Source organism: Notothenia rossii, assembly GCF_949606895.1.
Source record: "Notothenia rossii genome assembly, chromosome: 2".
Classification (NCBI taxonomy): Eukaryota; Metazoa; Chordata; class Actinopteri; order Perciformes; family Nototheniidae; genus Notothenia; species Notothenia rossii.
The window spans coordinates 20,828,541-20,850,905 of NC_136904.1; the positions used below are offsets into that span (position 1 = coordinate 20,828,541).

Genomic DNA, 22,365 nt, shown 5'->3' on the forward strand with positions numbered 1-22,365 from the left:
CATCACACTTGCCCAAACACACATTTAAGAGATGATGCTACGTTTTATCGAAGCAGAACACACACATCATAAAATTGTGTTTTTAAATGTGCCATATAAACGTACAATTGTTTTTGTGTGAGCCAAAATGTCCACCTCTTATTTGGTGAACGTGTTTTGAGCAGTTTAAGTTAAAAGCCTTCTTCAGAGTAGTAAAAATGAACAATAAAAGTCATAGACGTAATATAATTAGATTTATAGGTGTGCTGCAGACATTCCGCCCTGGCCAAAACATGAATAATGAAATGATGTGAATACTCAAAAGCAGTTTTATAGAGGGAAAACTGTACACATGGAACCTGTAGGGAAATGTAACACAAAAAGCTCTCTGAAATATTGCAGTTCAAATTGGCTGTAATGATATTTACTGCAGGTGGTCTACATTTCATTGAAACATATTGTGGGAAATGTAACTTTTGAAGAAAATAGTCCTGCCAGATGACCAGAGTTTCTTGAATTGCAATGAAACATGAAAGCACGAGGGAGTTTGCCACCACTGATATGAAGTTTCCCTGCTACGTATTATAGAAAGTCCTTCTTTCTGCCTGGCCCTTCCTTCTTCATGCCAAGCCAGTTGTTTCCATTTGGTCATTTATTATTATTTGCTCATAATTTTACTTTTCTTTGGCAATACATCTATAGTTGTCTCTCTGCAAATGTCAACACCACCACTCAAAATGGTATTACTATGGTGATCTTTTATATTTTTGCAAACAAACTTGAATGGCCAAACATTAACTGTATTTATCATGTGTTACACCCACTATAAAACTTTGGGTGGATGTGGTATTTGAAATAAACAAACGTTAGACATTCCTCTAATAGAATAGTAAAAAGCTGTTATTGACAACATAATACGTCATGGGAATAAAGAAATATAAATCATAGTAATCTGCAATCTTTCTTTGAGTTAGGAATGTTATACATTTTTAAAAAGGGCACAGCTTTATAGTATTATTCCTAAATGTACCAGACACAAAAAGGATTTGTTTATATGATGTCCATAATATCAACATGTCTACATACAGCAACAGAGATGCAACACACCAAATACATGCAAGGCTTTTAGAAGCTTAACATTTGCTTAATAGTGAATAACCAAATACTTCTTTCAGTGTAATTTGTTCAGTCAATAATTCAGTTTATTTGCATAATACTTTTGTAATTATACATGTTGTGCAGCACTATCTTAATGATCAGTATATGACTGAACATTTTTCGATTATATGCAGTTGACATAAAACAGATTTTCTCATAACTATGGTTCTATTTAGCATCTAGACGAAGTGCTCTGATCTGATCCTGATGCTGTTTGGCAGCCCCTCACTGCTTCCTCAGCTCTTAATGGTAGTCACTGCAGCATGTTATGAGGAATGGCTCCACCCTGCAGCTGGCAAAGCCAATCACATTTCATCCTTTTTAAAAAGGGTTGGGGTTTTGAAAGCGCATTAACTCTTTGTGTGCTGCTTAATAATAGCATATCACATAAAAGTGCTCCCTTTGAAGAAACACAATTGAGTGTTGATTTCTAAACGTGTGCACACGTGCGTTTATTAATAGCTTCAGGATGTTTCATTCAGTTACCTCCCACTGCCCCCTTTATGCTGTTCTTTTTATATTCCCATTCGATCCTGTACCTCTCTCTTCTCTCTTATCTATTTTTTCCTCCTCAGATTTTTCCTGTCCTTTTGCTTCAAACGTCTGTCAGTCTGGCTTTTTCCTCCATTCTTCCTTTATTTCCCTCCTACCCTCAAATGTTTTTCGCTGTCTGTCTCGCATCTAACCCTCCCAATCCCTCCTGAGCTTCATTCATGAAAATGCAGATCCACAGCAGGGCAGGAAAAAACGTCAACAGACGTAAACTCCCCTGCTCCACCAACCAGAAAAGGCGCACTATAAAAAACAGGCAGCAGCAACCAGGCGACCCTAATTCAGTGCAGCCTCCACCAGAAATAGCAACTCATGCATGTATTAATCCCCTACAAGCCAAAAATATGTGATTGAAGGAAAACGGCTTCCATGTATTGCTATAGGGACAACTCCTCTGCCACAGAAAAGAGCGATTTATCCTCGTGCTGTCCGAGGTCTGACTCACATTTGCTAAATATTGCATTTTGATATTCAAGGTTATGTCTAACTCAGTCATTCACCTTTGCATTTAGTGCTCTCACTTCCTTTATGTGCTGGAATGTTTCTTTTTTAAACCCTCACTGCAGGAAATGCCACGAGTGTAGTAATGCTGTTCGTAATGGGATGAAGACACCATGATTTTAACACAATCTGCCCCAAGATGTGGTTGTCATTTTATTTTAAAAAAACTAAAAAAGACAATATGGCATCGAAATTACGACATTCAATTACTTGTATAAATCATTATTTGAATAAATATTGATATAATTTGGTGATCCTGTTTTAGTTTTTGAAGGAACCAGAGGCTTCATCATCATGTGTTAAACATAATATATTTTAATTTCAACATTGATCTAAATGCAGGCATGTATTTGTGCTCAGTGTTACAACTGTCTTGAAAAGGAAACAAACATCAATGCTGTTGGGAATATGCCCACTTGCTATAATTACCACTAATTAATGCAAGTGTGACTATTCCCTATGGAATAAGGCCGTGGAGTCCATCACTATTCACTATCTGCTAACATTAGCTATCTGTCAGTGCTCGACTGCTGTGTAGCTACAGTCTTCGTGGCTGTGTCCACAGTCGGTGCACGCAGGAAGGTTCTGACCAACGGATGATTTAATATTTCCAGGGGGTCTAACTCCTGTAAAGCTTACAATTTAATAAAAATCTGGGCAAAAAAGAAATTGAAATCGTTAAAATTCATACATCTTTTTTGCAGTCAAATGCCACAATGATAAAAATCAAACCTTGGAAATATCATAAATACAAGTTCCTGGCTGTTTACGGGTCACCGGCCTCATAGAAAGCAGTGGTATAGAAAAGTATTTGAGGATTTCCCTGTGTTCATTAAATGGTGCAGTTTGCTAGTATATATTAAAATGCACATTTTTGCCATGTGTTTTACCCTGGTAATTGCTGGAATAGTACGTTTTTTATTTAATGAGAGCAATAAACAACAGCACACTAATTACGTACGATTATATAAAAAAAATAATGTTGCCCATAAAAGTTCTGCAGCACCTTCACTTTATACTTTTTAAAAGTAGAGTTCAGAGGGTTCAGCGCTGCGTGTTTGAGCAGTATATTTTCCTTGTTTGAAAAGAAACCAATCCAAGGCTGTTAGCCAGCAGTCCTTGAGCTCTGGTTTATTTATATAATGCAGCGCTTTTAAAGATAATAATGCCTGTCACAGCTTCATTCTGACATTGTAAAGTTTAAATGTGCAAATAAGGCACTATAATGTTTAATTGTCTTGTGCCATGTATAACCTCACCAACACTACTGCACACTTCCGGATGTAACTTAAGGGAATGATCCATCTCATTTCTCTGTTGTGACATTTTGTAAATTGCACTATTTAGCCCAAGGCTGGCACTTCAGCACTTATTACTGATTGAATACAGGGACCGCGTCATTGGGGATGGGTTTGTTAACTGTTGCTCTGCTGTGGTTTGATTAGCCTCTTAAAGCCCTTCGTTGTAAACAATGCATTTAAATATGCTTATATCGGTTATATATTTTTACGAAACAATGTTTTCTTTGGTTTCTTGTTGTAGCCTATGGACATTTTATTTCTCTAAAAAATATAATATTCATAACTTAAGAAGCAACAGTCAACTTTTGAGTTTGTAAAAAAAGAACTCTAGCTGTCAAAAACTCAATTCTCAATCAGGGTTGATGGACAATGTCACATTGCCCCCCACTTCGAATCAGGGATAAAAGCACAGAGAAAAAACCAATACAGATCATTAATGTGAAATAGGTTTACCAAACATGTTCAAGCATCTTTTATGTTATTGCTGCTTTGTCCATTTTTACTAAATGATGATTGTTTGTTTATTTAGTTGGAGGAAAACAGCCAGAAATGAAAGCAGAACTACGTCCAACGATGCCCACCAGGAGGAATCTGTCTGCGTTGCTGGCACCACAAAGCCCTCAGACGTTCGCCACAGCCCAGGTGTTTGAGGAGGACATGTTCCCACTCAAGTCCACACCAGAACCTTCTCAAAAAACATTTAAAGACTTGCCACAGAGCTCAAGTGCCATGGATCCTAACATGACATTTGAAGTTATGGACAATGATGATCAAACTGCAAGCAATGCAACCATCCTATTAGGAAGTGGGAGACCCTGTCGAGCGTTGGCGTCAACGGAGCCCTCGGGTCCCAGCCAACCACTCCGACTTCCGGAAGCCAACGAGGAGAGCCAGGTTCCTAACAAAAGGTAAGAGAATGTTCATGCCTAAGCTTTCCTTTTGATTTTAAAACGTTTAAAAGGGTATGTGATCCTTCAGACACACATTCCTCCCTCCTGAAAGTTGGATAACATTCCCATTCAGTTTTGAGAATGGCTTGTAATGTTGATTACAGTTCTCTTGACACTAAGCATGCAGCATATTGTCCATATGGTGCACTCTTTTAAACGTGTTGAAGTAGTCGTAAACAATGCATCGATACAGCTGCATACTGCTGGCTGCACTCCTGTGGTTCCTCCAAAAGGTTCTGCTACAATAGTATAGGACATTGTGTAAGTAAGGTTTCGGTAAACAATACTACTCTTTATGGGAACATACACTTTGGTAAAACACACAAAACACTGCTAACCCAGCACTGCTATCTGAAGTCCCACTCGTGTCATGTATTTCTCTGTTTGTCATGTACTTGCATCTTATACTTTTCTCTGGGTTGAACTCATAATAACCCAGGTGTCTCATGGTTTCTCATGCATCAAAGACTGACTTGATCTAATATTGTTAATGTCTTGACAAGCCAGCAAATATGTTTTCCCCTGCTGTGTGCTTCCACATCCTTTTAATTCTTTTAATAAGATTAGCAAACACCAATAATGATTTTCATTAACTCTCTGACCTATCGAGTACAAACAAAATAAGGGAAAGGCCCACTTCCGATTGCCTCTGTGCTAACAACAGCCGATCTGGAGGCACAGGGTTTTCCGGTTGCCTCTACGTCCGACCAATTTGTGTAAATGCGATATCTCAAGAATGCCTGGGGGTTATTTCTGTACATTTGGCACCAATGTCCACTGGCTAAAGAATTCATGCAATAATCATTTACATTTTGCACAGTCTAATCGGATAAAATGACTGGAAAAGGCATAAAAACTAAGAATAATAATGTAATGTTTGTTAAATATGTATACTTACTATACTTGCTTGTATCATCTTCCCAGAAAGCATAAATAATGGGGGTTTTTTTAAACAACCATCTGTGTAGTTAAAATTAAATTGCTTTTTATCTTAATTGGTTCAGAGGCAAAAATGTATCTGTTAAATCAGTTCCATAAAATGTTTAGGATCAAACTATAAACATGTCCGTTCGGCCGCCAATGAAAGTTTCCCATAATGTAAAAGACGCTCATTCTGGATGGCTACCAAACCCCACAGAAGTGGTAAATCCCTAAAACCTTATTCAAAACAAGACGGAGACTATAGTGCAAACAGACGAAGTATTCTCATCAGAAGCAAGTTTCCAGACTGGAACCATAGGCCTAGAGGCTTAAGTCAGCTAAGAAGAGGCAAACAGAATAGAAAACATTTGGAGCAGAAGACGGGGTTTGTGTCAGTGAAAGATGTTCCAAGCAGATGAGCCTTTGCATTTACACATTGACCATGTATCAGTGTATTGGTTTCCAACTATCTTTAAAGGTCTCCTATTATACTGTTTTTCATCAATATATTATAGGTCTCAGATACAAAACATGTCTCGGAAGTGTTTGGCTCAAAATACCAAACAGATCATTGTAGCATCCCATAATCCCCTCTGTTTCAGCCCTGTTTCAAAAGTGCTGATTCTCTGTCTTTTACTTTAGAGGAAAATAAGGGGCCCCTCGTCCCCACGCCCCTCTGAGAGATATTTGGTTAAAAAGAACACAATGGTGCTCTAGGAGGAAATTCAGGTGATAAGGTGGGGGGGTTACCTTGGTTTGTTATTGGGTAATGGTTACACAAGCCAAAAAATCGTTATGACATCAAAATCTGATCAGCTCATTTTCAGACAGGTTTTTATATAAATGAATCAGGACAGAAAGTGAGAGAATCTTTTTTCCTGAAACGTTCAGAATCTCTTTAAAAGACATGAAAAAGTGGATTATGCATAATAGGTGACTTGGGGGGGGAAACACGTCATCTGCAGGAAACAGCGTTTGAAGGCATCTTAATATTCAATAAACTATGAATGTTTTATATCCATGTAACGGGAAGAGTCTCAGCTAACTGATTTTTTTTTTTTAACCCACAAAGCTAGCGCTGAGCCTATGAATTAGCCTCGAACGAAAAATGCTAACGGCGTGTTGCACAGAAACTCACTCATAACACCCTTATTACATATCGTAGCTGCATGCCCAACCCATCGATTCGCATCGTGAGATCACACAAAATCGATCGGTACATACATGATCACTCCATGATAAGAACTCGCAAAGCTATTGACAAGAACAGACATCAAAACATTTGGCGCTAGGTAGCTAAAAACGGCAACATGGCTCACCTTGGTCGTTGTCTGGTCAAAAGTGGTCTTCATTGACATTAAAACAATAAAGACGCTGCTGAAGTTAATCCATAGGTTAATCTAATGTGTCTGTGTCCCTTTGAAATTATTTCTGATAATCCAGAAGCAATAAACCTGCTTTTCCGTTTCCAGATGTCAGAGCGAGAGATTGCGCATGCAAACCTGCATGCGCAAAGCCCACACCTTCTTTTTTTTACCAGTGTGTATGGGGAATTCCCCTTCGATTCTATTGGCTCTAACAGTCAAAAAGAGATGTCAATCACCAAAATCGACCTATGGGTTCCAGAGAAACAGTAAAAACGGCCATTTCCACCCAAATCACCCCAGAGGTGGAGTTTATTGTGGCTATACCTCTCTAAAAAGGTCAAATGTCAATTGTTTTGCATCAATCTTGATACAGGGTGCTTATCATATGTTGTCCTTTGGATTCCTAAAGCTTTTAGTCTACCTTACCATCATCCAAGGGTAGTTTTCACTATAAGTAAAAAAGAATTTTTGGACGGACACTATAATTTACAGTTTTTTACCATGTGCAATCTGAACTTTCTTTTAAAATCAAAAACATATATATTGATTCTGACTTTTCTACATCCAACTCACAGGTTTATCATTATTTTGAGAAAAAATATTATTAATTTAACCCTTTTTAGAAGGGAAGATGTGGTCATTTGTTCTGGGAATGTCATTTTCGAGCCTGAGACCTGAAAAACAGGCTCAGGGCTTAACAGGTTAAAATCAAACTGCATTGGCTAAATCAAAGGAAATGTAAATGCTTGGGCAACAATTGTACTGCCCCACGATCAAGCTGTGTCACGAGGAGTTGTTTTTCTTTAACTTAAAGCACAAGGCTTATACCCACTTTCTGAGAGCAATGTTGCCAAATATTTTCCTATGGAAGAAGCTAGCACTAGCTCCAAAAGTAGCTAAAAGCGCAGGACAGATGACGTCACAGTCACAATTGCATATTGGTGACGTCACAATGCAATATTTTTCCTAAAGCTTGGTGGTCGCTGTGGGGGTTACAGCAAAAAAAGACATTGGGAATAATTTGATTATACTATACTATGTGCTTTTTCCCTGATGGTCTGAGTCAATCGCTTTAGGAGTTTAGGTTGATAAAGAAAGTCTTCAAATGGAAAGAAAACACCGCCCGGTAACGGGTTGTCCTGCAGCAGACAGGTCAAATCTTGATTGGAAAAACGATTGCATCGCAAGAACCTTTTGTAAATATTTCGAAAGTAGATACCATTGTAGATGGTGCCAACATTGTAAACTACGAAAACGATGTTAAAAAGAAAAGACTTCAAGAAACGGCATTAGTTTTAGACTGGCAACTGTATAAAAGCGATTTTATGGAACTGCAAAGTGAATGTGTGGCAGTTCTCTGTGCGGGGGTTATGCAAAGTGTAGTAGACACGTTTTATATTACTTAGACAGTTTAACTGTTAGGTTTGGAAGAAATACAATTTAAAAAAATGTTTAAAAGCCTCAAAACACACGTAGAGACCTGACTCAGCAGTAAATGTGAATGTTAAGGGCTAATGATGTAAGAATGGCATTAAGGTACATGCGTAAAAGGAGATATAGTTTTCACCAGGTTTGTTTTGCCAGACATCCGGTTGCTCAGTGTGTCACGGACTGTCTACACATTTATAGCGCAGTGGGGTTTTGTCCTGCATCGGAAGTATTTGCTCTCTTGGGATTAGCTTTAGCCCCAAAGCGATGCCAGAGATGGAGTTTAGAGCGGCTAAATTTGTCCATAATCATTTAAACCTCGTATAAGTATGGAAATGCTAGAGGATTTTGAGCATTAAACTGATTATACGGGGTAAAATGTCATATAACTTATGGATAGTTTACAAAAACTAAAACGGGAACACACAATCCTTAAGCATTGATCTACTCATTTTCTACCTTGAGGTGTTATTAAAAAAAGAGACCACAATATTTGCATATCCAAATGTCTCAATGCAGGTGCATCGGAACAAAGCATCACATATCAAAGCTTCAGATTTGTATACACGCGGCTTACACAATACACCACAAATGAAATGAATAAGCTATTTTGATTGAATGTTTTGATAAGAAGTCAGTAGAGACTCTTTGGTAACGTGAACCTCTGCTCTGCAGTCAACAGATCCTGACTTTACAAGAAATGCGACGAGCCAAACCGACCTACATGCACATGACGTCGGCTGCCAAAGGAAAGCGAAAAATGAACTGGTAATGTGCCTCTGGCTTCTTCTACCTGCAGTCGATTAAACGCTTTGCTTTGACATAATGATTTTGCCGTCTGACTAAAGCTACAAAACTGAGACCAAAATTGAAAGCCAGTTCTGAGTATTAAAGGAAGGAAATTTAGTTATTGATATTTTGTTTGATAACTCTATTTGTATTTCTCTGCTTGTTTTATTCACTACAGCACCCAAGAAGACATAACACAGGGTTTTACTGGACCGAAGCGCATCAAGATAGAATCTTCATCCGCCAGCAGACCCCACAGAGTGCATCGTTTTGGGGGTAAGCGTCAACACCGAAAAAACAGAGTTTAAGGAGACATCCAGACACTAAACATAAACTAGTCATCATTATTCACAATAGTGACTGTCATGACTAAGAGTGCACACACACACCCTATAATTGACAGAATAAGATGTTTTTTTGATGAAATGTATATTTCGAACAAACCAAAATGTTTTATATGTTTATTGTTCACTGTTGTGAGTTGCTGTTAGCAGCCAGAATGATATTGCCTGACAAAATAAAGGGCTTCTATACACTATAGAAAAATATGGAATTTGACTTTTGAAAGATTTCCAGGTCTGGATGTATGGGAAAATATTACTGTTACCAGACTATTGCCCATGACAATTCGGTTTTCCAAAATTAAGGATTTCTTTCAAACTAAATATGAATGGATCATTCAGACAGTAAATAGTCGTTTGACATCTCCTACCTGCCCAAGGTGGCTATTTTAAGCCAAGTGCAACAGACTAGTGTTGCTCCAGCTTAGTCTGCTCCCAGAGTCACAGCATTTTGACCCAGCCCAACGAGGGACCAAGGCCATCATCAAGTATTGATCCATTTATTTCAGCTAGAGTACCTAGCTACAATCTTCTGGCATTCAGAATATAACATTCATGCTAATTTGAAAACCTTTTATTTACATAATAAACCTCTAGCTGTTTGTATTCTGTACACTGTCATTTTGAGGTGGTAAATGTGTAGGAACCCTGTAAAATGGTGCCCTCTGTATGGCAGTAACAGCGTCATGATTGTTGTTTCTTCACATCCTTTAGTGTGTTCACTCTTGTTGTCCTCAGATTCACAAGAGAACAGGCCACGAAGAGTTGTGAAGAGCGTTTCTGAAGGAAGCCTGATGGATCCTCAGGAGTCTAAGTCCTTTCTCTATAAAAGGTCTCAACAGTTCAAACGGGCGACCAAACGGCTGTAAAGAAACATTGTGTTTGAATCCCACCATTTAGCCTTCTTGAAAACGTCCATTCTCCATCTTTTTACAATATTTTCATCTCCTCAAGAGTATTTTCTTCAAAACCTAAAACTGTAGAGATTTCTTTAACAAAATGTATCATAGATTGCACTAATATGTTAATATGTTGGATTTAGCCTCACACGGCAGTGGCGTTTTACTTGACTGCACTTTTTTCTTACATTGTATAGTTCTTGATAATCTAATTTGATTATGTTTAGATACATTAGTTTCTTTGAACTGTTATCTAAAAAAAAAAGGATTGATCTGGTAGGTAGCAAATGTCCCTGGGCAGCTAATATCAAAGGAAGATTACTTGACCATAGATTAAGAAATGGCTGCAGAAAGAATTGAAACTGCTCTACACTGAAAAGTTTGAATTTGTTTTATCTTTTGTCTCTTATGTACAGTTAATAACATTGTGTTATGGTTATGTCATAATAAAAATGCTTGTAAAAGAATCTGTGGATGTTTTTGAATGAGTAAGTCCATTTCTAAAATGTAATCTCTGCCTTTGTCTGCAATTGAAATAGGGTATGAATAAATGAAGAGGGTGATGGTGGTAAATGAACTTTTGGTTACAAGATGTTCCAACGATGAATAAGTGACGTAGGCCGGGTTTAGGGAAGGTGAAAATAGGACAGCAAGAGAAATTGAACTGACCTAGGAGTGACCCACAGCATAACTCACAAACGTAACTTTCTCGTTGTCTTCCTATTGAAAAAAAGCTACCGTTTCATAAACCTTTATCACAAAAGGTAAACCCAGAGTGCAGTGAGTGATGGGATGCTGTTTGTCTCTACCAATGCCTCGTGGGGTTTCAGGATGATAAGTGTTGTTTCACCTCAACAGAGCATAGACTCAACACTCAGTCTTGAAAGAGGTGTCACCACTAACTCAAACACTGATGTCCAAAAATGCAGTCAAGTTTTACTTTTATTTATATATACATATATATCTTTATTTATATACTAGTGATTATTAAAAATGAAAATCTGATAGGCAAGCAGATAAGTAAAAATAGCTAAAAGACGACGGCTAAAATATTGATAAACTAAAAGGTAACGTGGGAAAAACAGCGAAAATATAGCTTTATGATGGTTGGCCGAGAGTTTCAGATAAAATGAGCTAATAGAAATAGCTAATCAGTTTGTTTGCCAAAAGTAATGGATAGGCTACCGGTTCCATACAAATATATATACTGTATACACAGTGGGGCAAAAAAGTATTTAGTCAGCCACCAATTGTGCAAGTTATCTCACTTAAAAAGATGAGAGAGGCCTGTAATTTTCATCCTAGGTATACCTCAACTATGAGAGACAAAATGAGAAAAAAAAGAAAGAAAGTCACATTGTCTGATTTTTAAAGAATTTATTTGCAAATTATGGTGGAAAATAAGTATTTGGTCAATAACAAAAGTTCATCTCAATACTTTTTTATATACCCTTTGTTGGCAATGACAGAGGTCAAATGTTTTCTGTAAGTCTTCACAAGGTTTTCACACACTGTTGCTGGTATTTTGGCCCATTCCTCCATGCAGATCTCCTCGAGAGCAGTGATGTTTTGGGGCTGTCGCTGGGCAACACGGACTTTCAACTCCCTCCGAAGATTTTCTATGGGGTTGAGATCTGGAGACTGGCTAGGCCACTCCAGGACCTTGAAATGCTTCTTACGAAGCCACTCCTTCGTTGCCCGGGCGGTGTGGTTGGGATCATTGTCATGCTGAAAGACCCAGCCACGTTTCATCTTCAATGCCCTTGCTGATGGAAGGAGGTTGTCACTCAAAATCTCACGATACATGGCCCCATTCATTCTTTCCTTTACACGGATCAGTCTTCCTGGTCCCTTTGCAGACAAACAGCCCCAAAGCATGATGGTTCCACCCCCATGTTTCACAGTAGGTATGGTGTTCTTTGGAAGAAACTCAGCATTCTTTCTCCTCCAAACACGTCTAGTTGAGTTTTTAACAAAAAGTTCTATTTTGGTTTCATCTGACCATATGACATTCTCCCAATCCTCTTCTGGATCATCTAAATGCTCTCTAGCAAACTTCAGACGGGCCTGGACATGTACTGGCTTAAGCAGGGGGACACGTCTGGCACTGCAGGATTTGAGTCCCTGGCGGCGTAGTGTGTTACTTTTTTTTTTTAGTGTACCTGTTTTCTAGAATAAGGGCTGCGTTAAGTCAAAGACCAAATCACTAGCGACAACGAGGCTGACTGGATTAAATAATGTCTGATGAAAATGATACGAGCCGAGGAAATATTTGAACCTATAAAGACATAAAACATGTCACAGTGTTTTAGCACGTTCCACCAATTTAAGAAGTTTTTATATTGTACTGATACTGACTAGTAGTAGTGTGTTACTGATGGTAGCCTTTGTTACTTTGGTCCCAGCTCTCTGCAGGTCATTGACTAGGTACCCCCGTGTGGTTCTGGGAGTTTTGCTCACCGTTCTTGTGATCATTTTGACCCCACGGGGTGAGATCTTTCATGGAGCCCCAGATCGAGGGAGATTATCAGTGGTCTTGTATGTCTTCCATTTTCTAATAATTGCTCCCACAGTTGATTTCTTCACACCAAGCTGCTTACCTATTGCAGATTCAGTCTTCCCAGCCTGGTGCAGGTCTACAATTTTGTTTCTGGTGTCCTTTGACAGCTCTTTGGTCTTGGCCATGGAATTTGGAGTTTGGAGTGTGACTGTTTGAGGTTGTGGACAGGTGTCTTTTATACTGATAACGAGTTCAAACAGGTGCCATTAATACAGTTAACAAGTGGAGGACAGAGGAGGCTCTTAAAGAAGAAGTTACAGGTCTGTGAGAGCCAGGAATCTTGTTTGTTTGTAGGGGACAAAATACTTATTTTCCACCATCATTTGCAAATAAATTCTTTAAAAATCAGACAATGTGATTTTCTGGATTTTTTTTGTTTCTCATTTTGTCTCTCATAATTGAGGTATACCTAGGATGACAATTTCAGGCCTCTCTCATCTTTTTAAGTGGGAGAACTTGCACAATTGGTGGCTGACTAAATACTTTTTTGCCCCACTGTATATATTGTATGTAAAAAAATAATAATAATTGAATCAGTGGTTGAAATTGTTAGCTAAGCATAACAACAGAGTAATGGTGATGTATGTGAATGAAGTCTTTACCTCATCTGACAGTGCTGTGGGAAATGGGTTGGCTCAATCCCCCTTAAGATATTTTTAGGCTTTCCTACGTTGCATTTTTAGCCTGATCAAATGTGAAGGATCGTCGGGAACAAGCTTTTATTAGAATTCTATACTAAAAATGAATGTCAAAAATACCTCCTGCATCTATGATGAGGGTGGGACCTCATTGCTCTGTCTGGAGAGAACTAGACTTGTCACTTTGAATTCAGTCTTGCAACTTTCAGTAGCACAGCATTCAGTGTGATCTTTATTTTTAGCTCAGGAGCTCAATGCATATATCAGCACTGTACTGCGCAAGCACTGACACCCTCTCATGCTCTCATTCACAAGAATCTCTTCATTGTGTGTGTGTGTGTGTGTGTGTGTGTGTGTGTGTGTGTGTGTGTGTGTGTGTGTGTGTGTGTGTGTGTGTGTGTGTGTGTGTGTGTGTGTGTGTGTGTGTGTGTGTGTGTGTGTGTGTGTGTGTGTGTGTGAGTGAGAGAGAGTGAGAGAGAGAGAGAGAGAGAGAGACAGGGAGAGAGTGTGCGCACACACAGGGAGGCAGGTCTTGGCTAAAGTTTATTAACTTTCTCTTAGCCAATGGGGCTCCTTGTGCGTTTTTCCTGCTGACCAATGGGACAGATTGAGAGGTTGGAGGTGGGTGTTGCTTAGCAACTGCAGGTAGAATCTCAGATCATGTCGGACCCATTGTTTTATCTCGCCTCCCTGAGAGACATTACATGCTATGTGTTGTGATTTGTTAGTAAAAAAAAACACCTCTGTGCAAATGCGTCACAAAGTTGTTAACTCTATTTTTGTTTTGTTAAACAAAGATCACAGTGACTTTAATGATGGTTCGCCCTCAAGTCAGAGCACTTTTAATTGATTTGCATTATGTTACTAAATGTAGCTGTTATTTTCATCGCCGAGTCACTGGAGAACATACAAGGCAATGTGGACTTTATTGTTTTATTTTCTGCTCCTAATTACAGCTGTAATAACCGTTATTGAACCTCATGCCATGTCAAAGATGGGAGATGATACACACAACACACAAGGCTGCTAAAAAGGATTCCACATGTAGAGGAAACCTCAGCATTTGCCTTTTGAAGCAAAGTATAACATACCTCACATCCAGATACCATCACAACAACAGGCACACACTCAAAGCACTGTTGCAAATTATACTTCTCTTTATTATAATCCTGATTTAAGAATCTTTCAGCGTTTTGCAAAATTCAGTGTTTAAAAAGAGCCTTTATATTTGTGTTTTTGTGTGCATGGCTAAATATGAGCATATGATCCTTCTTTCATTGTTTCTGCCTCCCACAAAGTAGCATGTCACAGCTGTGAACTTTGTGGCCCCTGTACAGTCTGTCCTCTCCCCACTTACAGTCTCACTTGTTGGCTTTTGTTCTGCCCATAAACAAAAATGTTACTCATGTTGTCAACTTGCAGTACTGTGTCTCAAAAATGTAGGTTAATGTAGAATTAAAATGAAAAAATACATTATTCCATGCTCCTCCTCTCAAGTTTTTTCGAGGTAATTAAATAATTTGTGGATACTTCAGGTAAATTATACAAAAAGAAATTTAAATCTGAAAAGTTTTTTAATATTCAGTCAAAATACTGCATGGTAAACTGGGCCCTTTAGAGTTGCGTTTGATCATCCTCCCTTCCCGTGATGCTTGATGCAAATATTTAAATGGGGTTTATGGAAATTGCTGGCATGCACCCTTGATTTGGCATGTAAAGCAGCGCCAATGATTGCTGTTTACAACATGCACATTTTGGCCCAGTATGTCTGTCAGTCGGAAGCAAACTATTTGACATATAAGTATAAAATAAAAGTGTCTTTATCTTCAATTCGAGCACACTTTGGGGAGATATTTCAACTCGAAATACAGTCAGCCATAGTGATTCTGCATAAGGTAAGCCTCGATAACTTAAAACTGTACAGAGATTGAAACTTGTACTGACACGATAAGACATAGGAAAATAAACCGTACATTGTTTGAAAAAATATCTATTTCATATAGAAGTTCGTAAACTTTGAAAAATCTAAGGTAACAACAACCATTCATCTTTCAACAAGATGATATACTGTCTGTATCACATTCAGAAAAAGGAAGATTGTTTTATGTTCTCATTCACATATTACCTAACAAATTATGCTGCGACCGAATGATATCTGAATAGCTGTGCATTCAGTTATGTGTTTGCTTGACATCCCTGCAGCCTGTTTTCAGGAATGTTTTCTGTTATAATCTCCATCTGCATTTCACTCAGCAAACACATTCTGTGAGAAACATTGTGGCAGAAAATACCAGGCCGCCTTTATCAATACACAGCTGAGAGTAGACAGGACCTTGTGCAGTGGTTAAAGTGGGGGGGGGGATGGGTGAGATTTACAGTTTCCTTTACCAGGTAATGTCTCCTGTTGTGAAACAATGTGACAGAAAATCAGTACAGCTGTGATGGCTCAGCAGTGTTCTTTGCCCCTCTACATTCTCCTCCAGGAGCTTATCCAAAGCCCACCTCAAATGTACTGTATGTAGCCTGTGGATGACTCATCCTCCGGAGAATGAGCTGTATGGTGCAGGTAGCCTTGCAAATAAACATTTCACCATTTGCAGAGTCTACTGAAGTACTTTGCTGACTTATAGTCTGAACCCACAGACTGCAAATACAAAGTCTGACAAACCAATTCTGTTTTTATTCAGTCAGTAAATTCGGTCGGTGTTAAAGATCCTCCTGTGTTAACATGTCCCTTCTGTGTTACACATGGAATTCCTTTGTCACTAAAACTCACAGCAATGAGGCATCACTTAGTGCTCCAGAATCTTTAGTCATTTTGTTTATTGAAACTGAATATTTGTCATCATTGCAGCAATTGCCATGGAGACAGGGTTAAGTCCCAAACCTACTGGTATTTTACAGTGCATGAGTGTATGCTCATTACCCTTTACCACAACTTCCAGGAAACACTGCACACTGAGTGGATCGGTGACTCCCGCTCTTTAACAGGGTTCGGGAATATGCAGACATTTAAATGATATTTGTTTCTCGGCAGCCTTTCACACCTTTTCCCTCAAACGGCCCGTATATCCTCTCTTCCTTTTGCAGCATCCTGTTGTTATGTTGTCTTTGCTTGTGCTGTTTTATCGAGAAGTCACTAATGGCAATAATGGGCGCAATATCCATCCAATTACGATGTAGCTGAAGTGATATGTCTAAATTAATTAGATTTTAAATTAGAATGTATTAATCCCTGGACCTGGAAATGTACCCCAGGGCTGCAAATAGTAGAAATTGTACCTCTGATACCCAGAATGAACACATTAGAGGTAATTGGGTGAGTGAAGGAGTGTTTTCTAACATTTTTCAGCTTGTGAATTATTCAAACAAAGCTATGGCCGCCTCCGTTATGTATGTTTAGTTGCGTTCTTTCCCTGTTAGCAAATCTTTTGACCCCCTCTGGTTTATCTTGGTACCCCTTTGACCCCCAGGTTGTTTAAACTGAAGGCCTACTTTCTGTGAGGCAGCAATGTGAAACACAAGGAAACAATGCTGCCCACTAAGTCAAAATGTAAATCTCTCACTCAGGGCGGTGTGGGCGACTGCCTGCCTGTGCGCTGGGGTGTGGCAAAGTTAATGTGTTGGTGGTGAGGACGTCCACCTGCAGGCTGGCTGGACACAGCAAAGCTACTTAGGTCCCTTATCCATCCTGACATTTTTTGTATTCTCTAATTGAATAACTTTTTAGATAGTACTTGAAATAAAGTTCGAGCCACTACACATCCATGTCAAGCCCACATTGTTTAGCCTGATTAGACCTCCTCTCAGGACTGGGTGGGCGTGAACGGGCTTTGCCTGATCCACATCTGCATCACTTTACAGTAAGGGAACTTCAGTTTAACAACTTTGTTAATCCTATTAGTACATCCAAACAGTTTGGATTACTAATAACTAGGCAAGACAGGTAATGAGCAAAATCTAAATTAGTATTCTCCCACACTGAAACTCCTTAATAATGTAAGACTTAGATACATTTTATATCCCACACGGACACATTTGTTTGGTCTAGTGGTCCAGTCATGAAGACAATGTCTAGTTAGGGGTATGTTAGCACCTTCAGTTTTAATAATTGAATCTGTATTTATTGTAATGTCACCATGACTAAAGACTCTAAACAAAACAACACCACTTAGCGTCAGCCATCATTGGACGTGAATCAAATATTTAGCTAAATCAAACCCAAAACACTTCATCATTGCAATTGGAACCAATTGGAAAGCCATCTCCATAGTCCTTAAAATTGTCCAAATTATGAAAGTTAATCGATCTGTATCTGATGTAAGATGTATCAGGTTTCTGCAACACAGTCATTATCATAACGGGATGTTAGCAGTACAATCTTTAATTATTGTTTCGATCCAAAATGCCCCATTTAATATCTTCATGTTCATAGGCGTATACTGTTGACTATTAAAGACTTGTTCTAGATCACGGAAGTAGCTCCTACCAACGATGAATTTTAAATTCTGCTTAGGTTCATGCACAAAAAAGATTTTGTTAAGTTTAGGGAAAGCTCGAGGTCGGGTTTGAAAACATTACGAAGTTAAGGCTAGGCAAACTTTTTCGTAGTGGAAGATTAAGCATTCATGTCATCTATGTAAGAAAAAGGTTTTAAAAGCTATATTTCTTTTCATTTGCATTTTCTGTCTTGAGTGCATTTCTGTGGTTTGGCATCAATACATTTAAATGGTAATGAACTGTACTTATAGCGCTTTATAAGGTATTTTCGACCCATCAAACTTCTTTTACATACTACATGTCATTCACCCTTTCACACCTCATTCATACAGAGCAGTGCCAATTGTTAAGTATCTTGCCCAAGGACACATCGACATTGTGATAACCGCAGTGTTAAGGTTAAAGTCGTTCCTGATCCTGTCTTTAAAAAGAAAAAGGTGCTCGTGCTTTAGTCACAGCTGAAGCTGATTTTCTTGGGCTGTTAGGTCTTTGGCACTTTATTACTGTTGGATGTAGTAGTTTATGTACATGTCTATTACTTTTAGTGTTAAAACTGTTTTAAAATGCAATCAAAAGGTTTAACTACGGGTGTTAACTGTGTTTTTAGCTGGGGCAACAGCTAGCTTGAAAGCCAGTAATGTAGCTAGCTACCTTTGGTAGCGTTAATATAACCACTTCTGGTTATGTTGTTTTTCTTTCAACAATCGTGTTCTTGTTTCAGGAGAGAGTAGTTACATGTATACAGAGGTAGTTACTTTATTTGAGGCCATTTGTGGGTCGGGCATAAAACTCACGATACGTATCACACATTTTTGATAAGGTCTCGTTCTGTACAAAAGAGAGATCTCTGTCATGGCAATGTTATATACTTCTTTAAAGTATATAAATATACAATATTATTTTGATTATACTATTCATAGTATTTTATTTATTTATCATTACATTTTATTATTATAGTTCTTTTATTTGGCTTCATGTGACTGAAAACACTCTTGAATGTCCTCATGACAGTTTTTTATTCATTTTCCTTTACTGTGATAGAGTTAAAGTTGGATAGAAAACATGAATTGATATGACACTGATGAAAGCGTTACACTTTTGACAGAGCTTATATTAAGAATTTGATGCCTATGGGTGACCGTTTTTTAATGAATGACAAATATGTAAAAGTTTATTTCATGATCATCTCAGTTTTCATCCACACCCTTTTAAATGAGATTTTATCATGGATATTATAGTAGCGTTACTGTATGTGGGCTGGCATCTGAAGATAGAGCGCCTATACCATAGCCTTTCATTTGAAAAATCTACAAAAAAAATGCTCGTGCTTTGTAAAAAGAAAAAGAAAAGTTCCATATAAATCTGGCCTTCAAAGAGTGTGTGAACTTTAAGAAATCAGGCAGTATGTGCATCCAACCACACATTTTATATCTCCTCCCACCTTTTGTGTGTTCCTCCCGAAACTGAGTGTGGGAGGGAGGCTGACACATAGAGGGCTTCTCTGTCAGATGACAGGAAGCTGCACTTCCAGACCAAAGCAGCTGTTTGATAGATAACATGCGTGGCTCCGGGTGCACAATACATCTCAGAGACTCAAAATGTGGCCCTCAGTCTTTGTCTCTTTGACACACTAACTGTACACAGCCACACAAAACATTCTTGCGTACTGTACACACAAACTAGATCTCTCTTTCTCACACTTTTTCTCTCTCTCACCATGATTAAAAAACAATATCCATCTTATAACTGCAAGTTATCCAGACACCCACACTCATTTGCAGTGAAAGGCAAATGACCCTGCTGATGAGTCACTGCATTCACTCAGAGACTTGCTCTATTCAACACGATGAAATCTCTTAAGGCAGAGTGAAGCAGTGGTTCTCACCATTGTGCCTCTGAGTGAGCTCAGGTGTGCCATGACGTTTGTCTCAAATGTAAAAAAAAAAAAGGAAAACTAAATCTGTCAAGTAAAAATAGCTCAAAGCGTCATTAAAATCGTGTGAAATTATTTCCCATCCACACATTGCAATTAAAAATGGCTCCCTTCCCCTGTGAGCAAACGGCGCTTTATAAAAAATGTCCAGCCAATCAATAATTATATGTTCCCTCAGAAGTTAGTTTATTGGGTAAACATTGGTCATAGGGAACATAATCAAGACTGGCACAGTAAATATGCTCTGTAGGGTTGCTGCTGCGATAATTACAATGGTGAAATGGCAGCTGTATTTTATTCATCAAGCACTTAATTGCATTTACAACAAAAGAAAAACGCTCTGCTGCATTTCTTCTCTTAGTCAACTAGGAGTCCTCAGTCACTAACGCAAATGTAATATTAATCAGATTTAAAAATCACACATTCTCTCAGTGAACATCTGAAATGATTTTGCACGATGTTATCACTTAAGAGTGAAGTAATAGAAAAGTCTGAAATAGCAAATACCCCTGAATTCATATTTTGATACCTTCAATGGGTCCCACACCACAAGTTGGGAACAAATGCAGATATATTAAAACAGGTTTTGGTAGATATGTAAATTGTGTTTTATTCATTTCAATTAATAGATATTAACTTTTTGGGCAAACAAACTGAAATAAATCATCATCATTAAGACCAAAATATTATAATTACAGCTAAAACAGTTAGTTTGTTGATAAGTTGATTGACAGAAAACTTACTGGAACAATTATTGTTGAATATTTGTCTAAATGACCAGAATTCATCAGATCTTTTCTCCAAAAAAATGTGGATGGTAGATCAGACAAAATTAGAAACCTGAACAAAATAACTTGCACTATATAAAACTATATGTAAATATATATGAAACAAAAGATTAATTGGTAAGGAAAGTACTGTAAGTTACAGACCTGAACAACATAGATAAATAATGTTGTTGAATTTTTACAAGATTTCACACAGGAAACCATCATCTTGATACGTTCAGTGTTTCAGATTGCATTGGTTATTGGAGTTATGTGTGATTCAGGTGTCTTTGTGTTTGTGTAAATGTGAGTCGTGTCAGAGAGTGTGCAGGCGGTACGATGACTTTCTTCTTATTTTTTTCTTGGCATGGAAAAAACTTTCTAAGCAATTTAATTCACAGGAATGTAAAAGATGCAGGCAACAGATGTTCAAAACAAACGGACCAAGTTTTTCTGAGGTAACAGTAAACCGTTTCCAGTCTGTCTGACCACAGTTTGTACAAGAGTCTTTGCTTCAAAAACCTGAATGAACCTGAGACTCATTTTTGGGCATTAGGCCTGAGGGCTGCAAGTGTTATCTGGCTGCATCAAGTTTACTTTGTTTAAGAAAAGAAAGAATAGTGGAGTGGGGGAGGGAGTGTAACGGGAGTCTTTAACAGAGAGTAAAAGGGACTGAAAGGATTTTGATCCAGTGATATTATATATCTGTCCTGGTCAGGGCAGACAAAAGCACACAGCAAACCACCAGAGAGAGAGCAAAGCATGTCATCTGAATAGTATGTCTTCTTTGCAGTGTTGTACATCCAAAGCCTTTGTGTGCCTGAATTTGGCTGCTAGAAGGCACAAAGGAGGCAGTTTGTTCGCCCCTGACAAGTGTGCTTTTATTTGCGGCGGCCCTTTGATGTATAGAGAAACTTTGGCTGGGATATCTCTTGCAGACAAATGCACGAGAAATCCCACTCCTTTGTATTATCCTTAACAATCCCCTCACCATTCACTGCAAGGCTTTTATTCCCTTTAAGACCTTTATTTTAAACTTTGTGCCTACTGTCTGTCTGTCAACTGTAATGGGGAATCTTGTTTGACTTTATTTTTCAGAGGGGGGGGGGCATGCAGTTCAGATATCAAACAACATCACCTGGCCATGTGACATTGTTTATCGAGAAAGGTTTGGTGTTTACAGCATCAACTACATTCAAAGTGAAACCCTGACAAACATAAGCAGAACACGGACATGGGCAGCAAAAGCAGAGTAAGTGATGGTTCAGCACAGAAGAAACAAAGAATTGCAAAAAAAGACAATAAAAGACAGAAATGAAACAGGAGAGCAAGAGCACTTAAGAAAGTCTGCAACATGGCAGTTTTGCAGCAAACAGGTGAAGTATGGATAGACCTTAGCTAAATGATGAAGGCAAACAGTGCCGACAGAAAGCTGTGTTCTAAGTCTCTAGAAGGGGACCTGTTGTTAAATTCTCTGATGTGGTCTCTTACATTACATACAGCATTCATTGGCTGCTTTAATTGAAACATTCCAATTGAAGGCAGATTTTCTCATTTGTAAAATACCATTTCATCTTGTCCATCTCTTCCATTTTGCGATGCAGTTAAAGGAAAGGTTAAAACTTTGGTGAATAATGCCTATTTCGTTTATTGCCAATTTTATTGAAATCAACTCTCATCCAAACCATGTGGATAATTGAAACTAGGTGTTTCATTGGTAATTAAGTGCCCGGGCTATTTACTGGCATTATCACTACCTCAAATCCTTTTCATCACAATGT

At 38.4% G+C, this 22,365-nt stretch overlaps 1 protein-coding gene across 1 annotated transcript in view; it reads left to right on the forward strand.

Annotated features, from left to right (window-relative positions):
* The window catches only part of kif18a (kinesin family member 18A), a 28,073-nt gene extending 17,420 nt beyond the window's left edge, over window positions 1-10,653 (forward strand). The window contains exons 15-18 of the mRNA XM_079664060.1: window positions 4,021-4,399; window positions 8,833-8,925; window positions 9,125-9,222; window positions 10,026-10,653. Of these exons, the coding sequence (XP_079520186.1) occupies window positions 4,021-4,399; window positions 8,833-8,925; window positions 9,125-9,222; window positions 10,026-10,156 (701 nt within the window). The 3' untranslated portion in view covers window positions 10,157-10,653. The remainder of the gene's footprint in view (window positions 1-4,020; window positions 4,400-8,832; window positions 8,926-9,124; window positions 9,223-10,025) is intronic.
* Window positions 10,654-22,365: the final 11,712 nt, after the last annotated feature.